The 12,593-nt window shown below is 44.8% G+C and overlaps 1 protein-coding gene across 1 annotated transcript in view; it reads left to right on the forward strand.

Annotated features, from left to right (window-relative positions):
• MOCOS (molybdenum cofactor sulfurase) overlaps positions 1-12,593 on the forward strand; it is a 752,911-nt gene that overhangs the window by 502,677 nt on the left and 237,641 nt on the right. Inside the window, exon 7 of the mRNA XM_077491912.1 lies at positions 10,122-10,238. Within this exon, the coding sequence (XP_077348038.1) occupies positions 10,122-10,238 (117 nt within the window). The remainder of the gene's footprint in view (positions 1-10,121; positions 10,239-12,593) is intronic.

Raw genomic sequence — 12,593 nt, forward strand, 5'->3', positions numbered from 1 at the left:
AGGTGTAAGAGGGACTTGCACCCATTTCCCCAGTAGTTGGTTAAGAAGTGCCATCACTGTAGTGAGCAGGTCTTGGCCCATGGTGGCTTCAGGAACCCCCCCTCAGGCGTAGATTGTTCTGCTGGTTACTGTTTTTGCCATTGTCCAGCCACAGCTAAACATCTATAAATTGGTGGCGGAGTGACTGCTGATCAGCCTCCAAAGCAGTGAAGCATGTGTCTGTGGAGGTAGAGGCTTCCTCTAGATCTGTCACCCCCTCTTTGACTGTGTACACTTGCTTGCGGATGTCCTGGAGCTCTCTAGAGATATTTAGTGATCAATATATATGGTTACTTTGTCCACAGGTAGAAATTGATCCTTTCATTGTATTCCTATATGTAGCAATATACCTTAGCGAGTGTTGAATACTATACTATCTTATTATTTTTATGTAAAATTGTTGTCCAAGTCCATCCATAAATGTAACTATTGTGAATACATGTCTAGTGAATACATATTAATATTATTCCATATTTAGTCTGCATTCATATTGATCGATTTGTGTCTTTTAAAGATTTCTGCTTTGGTAAAAATTACTCAAAATAATCGTTCAGTCAATTGCTGACGCCAACAATTAACAGGGATAAATTAGGGTGGAGACTGCATCCCAGGCCTTCTTATTCACATTAGGGCCTGATCTCACAAATACACTTCTGGAAGAATGGTCAAACATTCCCATAGACACACTCCTAAACCTTGTTGACAGCATTCCTAGAAGAGTTAGCGCTGTTATAGCTGCAAAGGGTGGGCCAACTCAATATTGAATCCTACAGACTAAGACTGGGATGCCATTAAAGTTCATGTGTGTGTAAAGGCAGGCATCCCAATACTTTGGGTAATATAGTGTATATATATATATATATATATATATATATATATATATATAATGAAATGAACATAAGATGAAGTGAAATGAGTACTCTTGTGAGGAGTATGATGCCTTGAGAAATGCCCTAAAAAGGGGATGGGAGGGTGGGTATCACGCACAGGAACCAACAAGGAACACAGCCGAAGGGGCTGATTAAATACCCCTCCGGGCTCCACCCATAAATTCATGCCACCATACTGGCCTTCTTATGTATGGTTCAGAGCCCTATGGCCGGTACGGATAAGGATGACAAACAGGGTTAACACAAACTTATCACTTGAAATGGACCTGAAAGTGTGCCTGGTCTGACGTACAGTATACCAAAATAAGGGGGCAAAAACATTCAGGTAGGGATTGTGCTTTATTGACTTAATCTAGTTACTGAGTGAGTTTGACGAAGGCCTGGGCCATCTCTACTTGTGGATTGGGAATATAGCGGGCAAAGCAGGTGGACTTCCATCTGCCCAGTTTCCTGATTACGTGGTCCGGGACCCCTTGGCGGGAGGCTGTTGAGGCTGCCCCGATACGGAACGAGTGTCCGGAGTACTGAGCAGGGTTGAGCTGAAGGATACGTAGAAGTATCCTAATATGTTCCATGAAACGAGCAGCGTTTAGGGGCTTGGTATGGAACGGCAGGAGTGGACTAGCGTCTGGTTGATCGGCCAGAAGGGACAACAGGCGGGTGAGAGTGGAGACTGAACACCAGCTGTTGTTGGTCTTATAATAATGGATGTCCGTACCAGAGCCAACCTGTTGTGTTTTGGAGACTGCTAGATGTAAGATGAAATGGTCTTCTTAACGGACCAGGTGGCGTTTGCAAAGCATACGTTCTGCGGGGTTGTTACAGGTGAACTCTCCTGGCCGTAAGAAGCCGTAGAAGGACAGATGTATGGCTGCTTGTAAGACCACACTAGGATGAAGACCGAAGGGTGACGTGGTCAGGATATCTGACATGCTCCTGAAGATATCTCCTGTAATGGGCAGGCGTTTGGTGCTGATCACTGGCTGGCGCCTCTGGACACCACGCAAGACAGCCCGTACAGCATGGTAAGAAATCAACGAGGGTTCAGTAGGGTCCTGGAGGGACATGAAATGTTGGACGCAGGCTAGATACAGCCGGATTGTATTGTGGGATAATGTGAGTTCCGAGTGGCAGTAGGAGAGAAAGGCCAGGACTTGTTTGACATGGGATGTCTCAGTACCGTGGCGTGTCATGAAACGGTTGAAGGCCCTCCAGGCCGTTTGGTAGGCCTTGAGGGTGTTGCGTGAGAGGGAAAGGTTGTTGAGCTGAGTTGCTGCTAGAAGGTGTGGGGCTAGTCCAGGGTCAGGTGAGACCAGGCCGGGATAGCTGCTGACATTGGTTCGGCTTTGGGCACCTGTTCCAAAAACGAGATAAAATTAAAGCGAGAGAGGGTATCTGCTGCCAGATTGCATTTACCAGGGATAAATGAGCAGTAGACATTAAACTGAAATAGTAACGAGAGCTGAACCAGCCGACGCAGGAAGGACATCACCACTAGAGACTTGGACCTGCCTTTATTAATGATTTCTGCAGTGGCCAAGTTATCTGTCGAAAAGGCGGTTTGGCCCGACCAGCTGTGACCCCAGATGTGTGCTGCTGCTACAATGGGGTACAACTCAAAGAGGGAGGACGTTTCGGAAAAGCCGGGTATTACCAGTATCTGGGGAGGCCAGGGAGCTGCGAACCAGAGGTGGCCAAAAATTGCCACGAAGCCTGTGGAGGCAGCAGCGTCGGTCACCACCTGGGGTGAAAGGGAATATACCGAGGGCATGAACAGGGATACGCCATTCCAGGATAACAGAAATTCCTCCCACAGAGAGAGGTCCGCTATCGCCGCGGAATCGAGGCTGAGGACCTGCTCAGGATCCTGCGTGTGGGACAGTAACACCAGTAGGCGGGACACAAAGGAGCGACCCTGGGGGACGATACGCATGGCAAAGTTCAGCATGCAGAGAAGGGATTGCAGCTGTTTCTTGGTGCACACTCTGGAGTGGGTGAAGTCCCTCAGGACCGCCCTGATCCGGGCCAGTTTATCCGGGGGGAGGCTGGCCTGTATGATGTTGGTGTCCAAGTTAACCCCGAGAAAGGTGATGGACTGAGCAGGACCATCCACCTTGTGTTCCGCAATAGGGACATTGAGGTTCCTGAATACCACCCTCAACTTATCCAGGTCCCCTGGAGGTGAGCCGGGTGGTTCAATCAACAGGAAGTCATCCAGGTAGTGTATGACCTCTTGACATTGGACTTTGTGTAGAATGATCCACGTAAGCGACTGTGCAAACGTGTCAAAGAGCCAGGGGCTGCTTTTAGACCCGAAGGTCAGCTTGGTAGCAAAATAATACAGCTCCCTCCACTTGATGCCATGCCAGCACCAAAGAGACGAGTGGATGGGAAGGAGCTTGAAGGCATCCGAGATATCGTTTTTAGAGAGCCAGGTGCCCGTGAAGGGGGGCTGAGTGAAAGGGCCTATCATAAACTCCCGATCTAACTCAGCTTGCAGGCGCTGATCTATGGCCTGTTCGTCGATGGCTGCTGACCGTAGGTTCCAGCACTCATATGTGACATGAGGGAGAGAGATGAGACCTGTGTGGAAGCCTTGGGTGAAGCCTTGAACGAGGTAGATGGACAGCGAGGGAGTGGGGTGTGAAGCAAGGTAGAAGCTGAGCCATGAGACGTCGACCCGGCTTAGTCACGACTTCTTGAGCTGTTTAACCTCGCACATGAGCCTGGGGTGAGCCCTTTGGCACGGGTGCAAATATGGAGCAGCCGGCATTGGCTAAAGTTACATGAGCCATAGTTATAATTATTGCAGATTGCTGCTCCTCCTATGGTCTTGACCGGGCGCCCAAATTTATCTAGCTGAGGCAGGCATGCGGGGGGCCTGTTGGCCCTGAGCTGTACCCAAGGTAGAAGGGTTTTCTGAGGGGCGAGCTGCTATCGAGTTAGCGCACCAGGTGGCGGTGTGGGTGGCCGACTGGCAAATTGTGCAGAGGGGAGAACGTAGGCCCGCAAAGTGGTGGCAGAACAGCTCGGTGTCCATGACGCTCCAGTCAGTAGGCGTCTGGAACTGCAGGAGCCTGGCGGCCGCTTTAGCAGAGAAGGAGCGGTGGTAGTTGTAGAAACCAAAACCCCCATATTTGTAGCCAAGGTCTACGACAGTGTGGAAGTACCGATCCAGCTCCTCCCTCCTGCTGGGGGAGGCTGAGCAGATGACATCCCTCAACATGCCAAAGGCCAATGTAAATTCTGTGACTGAAAGCTTCCTGTCCAGTATGGGATCTTTGGCCTTGAGGACCACCTGGTCTCTAAGCCCGCTTTTGCTTTTTCTTCCCCTAACTCAGTCATCTATAACTTCAAAATATACTTCATGTTTCCCTGCGAAAACCTGTTGTCCAACCATTTTGCTGCATCTTTAGTTCCCATCGCTATAGATCCTAAAGAGTAATATGTAGTGCAGGAACTTTGTACAGGGTGCTGCTGTTGCAGTTTGCTTTGCCTAGTGACAGAGTTGCTCTAAACCATGTTTGTTCAAGGACTTTCATACACATTCAATACTATAGGAATGTGGTATGACAATGTAAATGCTTTGGACGTTGAGGGATAGATTTACTAAAGGCAAATAAGCAGTCCATTTTGCAAGGGAATTTTTCTTTAGATTAATGACTGTGGAAAAATTCACTTAGTAAAAATTACCCAATCATGTTTGTATGATGGACGACAACAAAGCTTCACTTCATTCACTAAGCTAAGGGGACATTTCCTTGCAAAGCGAACAGCCTATTTTTATTTAGTAAATCAACCCCAAAGAGTGTGGCAAGCACCACTTTAGTAGGCAGGCATTAGTGACCTCCAATGTGGTTTTAACTCTACATTTTACTGTTATTCTTAACCACCTCGCGCCCGCCCTATAGCCGAATGACGGCCGTAGAGCAGGCGCTTTCGTCCGGGAGGCCGTCCCTGGACGTCCTAATGTTTACTTCCGCAATGCGCGCCGCCGCGGGGGGTGCATCGCGGAAGTTCTGTGTTCGCCGTGTCCCCCGGGGACAGGCAAACACAGATCGCTGTAAACGGCCAATCACATCGGCCGTTTACAGCGCGATCGGCGTGTCCAATGGGAGATGATCTCATATGTAAACATATGAGATCATCTCTCAGCGCCGCTCTCCCTCCTCACACAGACAGAGTGTGAGAGGGGAGAGATAAATGGCTGCAGCGACAGCCGTTCTGCTTTGATTTGATAAAAAAAAAGTAAAAAAAAAGTGCCATCCTCCCCCAGCAGTGCCATCCTCCCCCAACAGTGCCATCCGCCCCAGTGCCATCCACCCCAGTGCCATCCACCCCAGTGCCATCCGCCCCCAGTGCCATCCACCCCAGTGCCATCCACCCCCAGTGCTACCTGCCCCCAGTGCTACCTGCCCCCAGTGCCACCTGCCCCCAGTGCCACCTGTTGTCAGTGCCGTTTGCCCCCAGTGCCATCTGTCATCAGTGCCACGTATAAGTGCCATCTGTCATCAGTGCCACGTGTCATCAGTGCCACATAGTGCCATCTGTCATCAGTGCCATGTATTAGTGCCATCTGTCATCAGTGCCACGTATCAGTGCCATTTGTCATCAGTGCCACCTGTCAGTGTCACGTGCCATCTGTTGTCAGTGTCACGTGTCATCAATGCCACTTATCAGTGCCATCTGTCATCAGTGTCACGCGTCATCGGTGCCATGTATTAGTGCCATCTGTCATCGGTGGCACGTATTAGTGCCACGTATTAGTGCCATCTGTCATCAGTGCCACGTATTAGTGCCACGTGTCTTCAGTGCCACGTATTAGTGCCACGTGTCATCAGTGCCATGTATAAGTGCCACGTGTCATCAGTGCCACATATTAGTGCCATCTGTCATCAGTGCCACATATTAGTGCCATCTGTCATCAGTGCCACGTGTCATCAGTGCCACGTATAAGTGTCATCATTGCCACGTATCAGTGCCATCTGTCATTAGTGTCACGTGTCATTGTCCTGGTGCTTCAAAAGTGTAATAAATAGTCAACAAGTTAGATGTGTAATTTATGTTCCTAGAACACATGATGGCGCTACCTGCATGTTGGGCCTCTCTATGTGGCCAGGCTGTGAAAAAGTCCCACACATGTGGTATTGTAATACTCAGGAGGAGTAGCAGAATTTTTTGGGGGGTGTCATTTGTGGTATACACATGCCATGTGAGAGAAATAACCTATTACAATGACAATTTTGTGGAGAAAAAATGAAAAATCTTAATTTTGCAAAGAATTGTGGGAAAAAAATGACAACATCAAAAAGCTCACTATGCCCCTTACTAAATACCTTGGAATGTCTACTTTCCAAAAAGGGGTCATTTGGGGGGTATTTGTACTTTCCTGGCTTGTTCGGGTCACAAGAAGCGAGATAGGCCACCAGTACATCAGATGTGATCAATTTTGTGCGATTCGCACCACAGCTTGTAGACTCTCTAACTTTCACAAAGACCAAATAATATCCACTAATTTGGGTTATTTTTACCAAAGATATGTAGCAGTATAAATTGTGGCAAAAATTTATGAAGAAAAAATAATAACTTGCATAATTCTGTCACAGAAACAAAGAAATATGCGTTTTTTTTTCAAAATTTTTGGTCTTTTTTCATTTATAGCGCAAAAAATAAAAACCCCAGAGGTGATCAAATACCACCAAAAGAAAGCTCTATTTGTGGGAAAAAAAGGACAAAAAATTCATTTGGGTACAGTGTTGCATGACTGAGTAATTGTCATTCAAAGTGTGAGAGCACCGAAAGCTGAAAATTGGTCTGGGCAGGAAGGGTGTTTAAGTGCCCAGTAAGCAAGTGGTTAAAGGGGATGTATTCATAAACAGGACTGAAATAAACATAGAATAAATGGGTGATAATGCATGGTGACTCACAATGAATACTATTGGTTTTGTTTTCAAAGGCTTTTTTTCCACTTGCTACCTGGTTGACTTTCTGCAACAAAAGGCGAGGAAGGAACTGCTAGGTATAAAAGGGTTTATGGAGACCTGATGGAAGTGTTGGCTAAAATAAATAGTCAACTTTGGGAAAAGGGCGTTGTTGGTCTGCTCCCTGTCAGCTGATCAAATGTCTGAGCTAGCATCCACAGTCGTAGCGTCAGGCAGTAGTGCACCTAGGGTGCTTGCGGTGCATCCCATAAAGATTACCACAATTCTAAGGGTTTCACAGTCAACTCAAATGTAAGTTTTGCTAGTGCATGTAGAGGCTTGGCTACACTAGACTACAGTCACAGGAGCAGACTGTCTGGGTAAAAGGAGATTCCAGCAGTGTTGCACAGGAAAGTTTTTCTGTGATAGGATAGGAGGAGTAAAGTGGAGTCATCATCCCTCTATATAGATTTTGGCCAAACAGGCACAACAGAATGGTGCCAGGACAGCAGGCAGAGAGAAAGGAGTGATTCAGCACTGGTGCAACTTTGCCCTCCTCCTGAATAGGCCAAACCCACACAGCATCATTCTGCTGTGCCCTGACACCTTGTCTGATAGGAGTGAGGCAGGGAAGGTTCTCAACTCTGTATATCTCACAGGGGAGAGCCTTCCTGCAGTCCCTGAACTGGGAGAGGAGTGTGAAGATTTTCTGGACTAAGAAAGGAGGGAGTTGTGTAGAGAATCCCTGGACTAGGAGGGGGAAATGTGTGGACAATCCCTGGACTGGGGGAGGGTTGGAGAATCCCTGGACTGAGAGGAGAGAGTTGTGTGGCAAATTCCTATATTGGACAGTAAATTATGTCCGTCCTCTCTGCTCCTCTCAAGCCCTCTTGCTCTCAAGCTCCCTTGTCTCTTCCTCCCATGTATCTCACTTTTGTGAGATACTGTATGTGTATATATGATTAAAGAAATGTTTTTCTAATCATCTGTATGCCGAGAAGCTAAAGCTTGATAAGGTGCCTAAATAAATACAGTTCTTGATAATGTGTTGAAATCAAAATATGTTCATGCTACAGATAATCTGATAACAAGTAGTAAATCATTTGGCCCCTGTGACAGACTCACCCGGAACAGAAGCTTTTGGAGGGGACTAAATGCTAGCCTCTTGACTACAGACTATGGGCTATGGCAGAGAGCAGATCATTCTCTAATGATGGACAACTACTTAATGGACACTGAGAACGTGCTTTTGGATTATTGCAGATGGGAAAGTAATATTTATCAGCAATATCCCTCCAGAAATCTGATACATTAATTCCACTGTATCAGAATGATGGAACATTGTATGAGCTTTGCCTCAGACTATTGTAAGTAGGAGATGAACAGTCTGCTACTGGGGTCTCCTGCTATTGTCTGTTTAATAAGATGTTCTATGTTTATACTTAGGATAATGTATAATGTCCTCTGCTTTACCATTGTTGCCGGGCAGTCTGTTCCCCTTGCCTAGTTTAAGAGCTGCGTTAATTAGAATGTAAATGTTATCATTGTCATCTAGAAGTTGCTAGAGGAGGGGGGAGTAGCCATGAGTCAGCCCTACCTTGTTGGCTAAACCATTGTGTGATGCTTTGGGTAAATATTTGGGTTATTGTGTATGTGGGGGGGCTGACATACTTTTCAAGTGTATAAAAATCCTGTATCCTTGTCCAATAAAATATTCCATGTTCCTGCAAGCTAGTGCCAGCAAGTGTTGTATGTTTGGCTATAATATCTGATCTCTGATGTTCAGACTGGCGGAGGCTGTATACTGACGGATGCACTCAAGGGGAGTGTGGGAAAAGGTTCCGTGGTAGCCCCTATGTGGAATACTGCATAAACAAACTGTTTCCTAGTTTCTGTATATGCCAATTTTTTTCTGGAAAGAAAATGTTTTATGCCGCGCACACACGACCGGACTTTTCAGCAGACTAGTTCCGACGGAATCAGTCTGTCAGACAATCTGATTGTGTGTGGGCTAATCCGATCGTTTTTCATTAAAAAAATCGGACGGAACTAGAAATAGAACATGTTTCAAATCTGTCCGACGGACTCAATTCCTATCGGGAAAACCGTTCGTCTGTATGCTGGTCCGACAGACCAAATATGACACAACGGAAGCTATTGGCTATTGAACTACCTTTTTTATTCCCGTCTTACCTCATCACATTCAAAACGAAGGGACTTTCAAACAGACTTAGTCTGTTCGTGTGTGGCCAAGTCCGTTTGTTGGGAAAGTCCATCGGAACTCCGCCGAAAGTCCACCGGGAAGACCGTCGGACCTAGTCTGCCGGAAAGTCCGGTCTTGTGTATGCGGCATTATATTATACTGGTTGTTTGAAGGGGACAGGTGTTGGAAAGGATTTACGGATTGGTAAGAAGGGAACAAGTCAGAGTTCCAACTTCAGAAACTGTATGCCTTAAGTTTTGGGGGTCCCCAGGTTTTCAGAAAAAAAGTTGCATTACAATAAGGACCTCTAGGTGCCTGCATTTATTATTTTTTAATAGCAGTTTAGAAGGTTTAGCTTAATGACAATTTTTAAAGTGGTTGTAAACCCCTTAGAACCACTTTAAACTACAGGCAAGCCTATAATTAGGCTTACCTGTAGCTACACTGGATATCTCCTAAGCCTACACGGTTTAGGAGATATCCCCATATTTGCATGTGCCGACATCAGGTGGCACATGCGCACTTAAGCCAACTGAAACAACGGCACGTACGTGCCGTTGCTTCAGTTGTACTGTGTCATTCACGCACATGCCGCACATGCACAGGAGTGACGTCATCTCTGGTCAATCACAGCCATGGAGCCACGATACCCTGAAGTAACCTCTGGGATAGATGTCGATGGTCGGAGGGGGAGATGAGGACGGCTGCAGGGGCTTCGTTCTAGGCTAAGTAATTCCTAATGCTAGCTCATTATGCCTTTATCGTGCAGGGTGTTTTTTTTTTTCCAGGACAACCACTTTAAGGGTCCTTGAGTAGCTATCACTTGATCGACAGATGGAAAGCTATCTCTGCCTACCTTTATCATTTTATGCAAAAAAAAAGAAAAAATTGTTTATTTATTTAAAGAGTGATTATTGCATATTCTTGCAAGTCCATTGTAGGATAAGACAATAATGATCATGGTACTCTATATGTGACTGTTCAGAACAATTCAAATATATTAATTATTGTTTGCTCAATTAATGCTTTTTTTCTCCATTATTTAAATATTTTTCTTTGTAATTGCAGGTTGACAAGATGGCCAGTTTATATAATATCCATTTTCGCACAGGCTGTTTCTGCAATTCTGGTGCCTGCCAGAAAATGTTGGGGATTAGCAGTGATGAAGTAAAGCGTAATTTGCAGGTCAGTAAGATATTGATATTGATTCCTCAGTTGGGTTTATTTACTAATACTGATGCCATTGACTCTGTATTATCTAGACTGGGTCTGTACATTGACACTTTTCTCTAATCCATGGTGATTAACACTGAGGTATTCCTAAAACATACAAAACACATTATTCAGATTCTAGAGAGCCTTAAACCCTCCCCAGCAAGTTTCTTAATCACATTTTCTTAATCACAGCGGATGTGAGTTCGCTGTATACTATTATTAGTCAGGAAGACGCTTTATCTTCGATCAGATGGGCTTTTTTGTCATCCGACCTCCCAAGGAAACATGAGAAATTTAATTTGAGTTGTCTTGAGTTTTTGTTTGTCAAGAAATTACTTTTGGTACAATAGGCAGTTCTTCTTACAGATAAGGGGAGTTGTTTGCTCCCGAGGAATTATAAGAAATTTATTTTCAGTTGTCTTAAGTTTTTGTTTGTCGAGAAATTACTTTTGGTACAATAAGCAGTTCTTCTTCCAGACAAGGGGAGTTGTCATGGGGGCTCGGTTTGCTCCCAGTGTGGCCAGTTTATTTATGGCCCACTTGGAGGAAGAATGTGTGTTTAAAAACCAACCCCCTGAGCTAGTATGCTACCACAGTTATATCAATGATTCAGGCAGTCCCCGGGTTACAAACAAGATGGGGTCTGTAGGTTTGTTCTTAAGCTGAATCTGTTTGTAAGTCAGAACAGGTATATATTTTAAGTATAGCTCCAGCCAAAAAAAATATCTATTTTGCTGTCTGTGCCCCTGTTCTGAAGATTTCATCTCACTTTCTGTCTCAATGGCAATTGGATTTTGAAAATTGTGGGTTGTTGTGGAAACAAGCCTTCAAGATAAAGCATCAGTGGAGGTACAATTTTCCTATAATAACTCTTAAAGGAGTGGATTTCCGTTCCTAGGGGTAGATTTCCTCTCACTTCCTGTTGTCTCCCTCCGTTTGTAAGTAGGAGTCATTTGTAAGTCAGATGTTTGTAACTAGAGGACCGCCTGTAATTATGATTTGGGTGGGTGAAAGATCTGGTTTAGAGGTATTTATGAATAAATTAAATGCCAACAATAAAATTATTATTTTATCTTGGAACATTAGTACTGAGCGGATAGTCTTCCTCGATTTAGAAATTTTTAAAGATGAAAGAAGGTGATACTTTTAAGATGATCAATCATTTTAAGCCAACAGATTGGAATTCTTTCATTCCAATAGAGAGTTGTCATCATACCAAATGGCTGTGTAACATACCCAGAGGGTAGTTTATTCCTCTATGATGAAGCTGCACCTCAGAGGAAGATTTCATTGTCCAGTTTCAGGTTCTGTCAACCTAATTCCAGGAGAAAGGGTATGATAGATTAGGCCTTGAGAAGGAGATGGAAATGCTAAGAAAAATGGATAGAAAGATTTTGGTTTCCAACGTATCACATAACAATGAAAATACCTATACTAATGTGAAGATTGTTCTGGACTACAACATCCAATATAAAAAGTTTCAAAAAATTATCCGGAGACATTGGCCAATTTTAAAACAGGACAGGATTTTGGGTTCAGTCCTCTCCAAAAGGCCTCAGTTTATCTGCAGGAAGGAACCCACGCTCAGGGATAGACTAGTGCAAGGGGTAATTAACCCCCCTACTCAAGTAGAGAATAGGCTCTTTTCTTTTATGACTGACTTCTATGCATGCGGGAGATGCCCAGCCTGTAGACAGGCCCAGAGGCAATATGAAGAAAAGGATTTTGTGGCAGCCGCCACCAATAAGACCTATAAAATCAAAGAGTTGATTACTTGTGCAACTACAGGAGTTGTATATATGTTGGAATGTGAGTGTGGCTTGCAATATGTATTTAGAACCTCTAGATCGTTACTTGTTAGAATTAGTGAATGTTAATAACATTAAGAAAGGACTCATAACCCATAATGCTTATAAGCATTTTAAATTGTTTCATAATTGTGACCCCAAACACCTAAAATTTTGGGGTGTTGAGAGAGTTAAGAAACATTGGAGGGGGGGGTAATTTTATCCGACAACTCAGTCATCGAGAATCATACTGGAACTATGGTGGAACTATCATATATGAAACTATGGTGGCAGTGCCTATGAGTCTAAATGAGAGTTTGACTTAAATTGTTTTATTCATTATAATTGTTTTATTTACCCTGCAAGACAAAGGCATAATGAGCTAGTATGCATAGCATACTAGCTCATTATGAATAACTTACCTTAGAACGAAGCCCCCGAAGCGGTCCTCCGTCTTCCTCTTCGCCAGGGCCATGGATCCCGGAGCGACTTCTGGGTCTCGCTGCTCCGGCGCTGTGATTCGCCAGAGCCACGATGA

Source organism: Lithobates pipiens, unplaced genomic scaffold, assembly GCF_037356315.1.
Source record: "Lithobates pipiens isolate NorthernLeopardFrog02 unplaced genomic scaffold, aLitPip1_a1.2 Scaffold_19, whole genome shotgun sequence".
Classification (NCBI taxonomy): domain Eukaryota; kingdom Metazoa; phylum Chordata; class Amphibia; order Anura; family Ranidae; genus Lithobates; species Lithobates pipiens.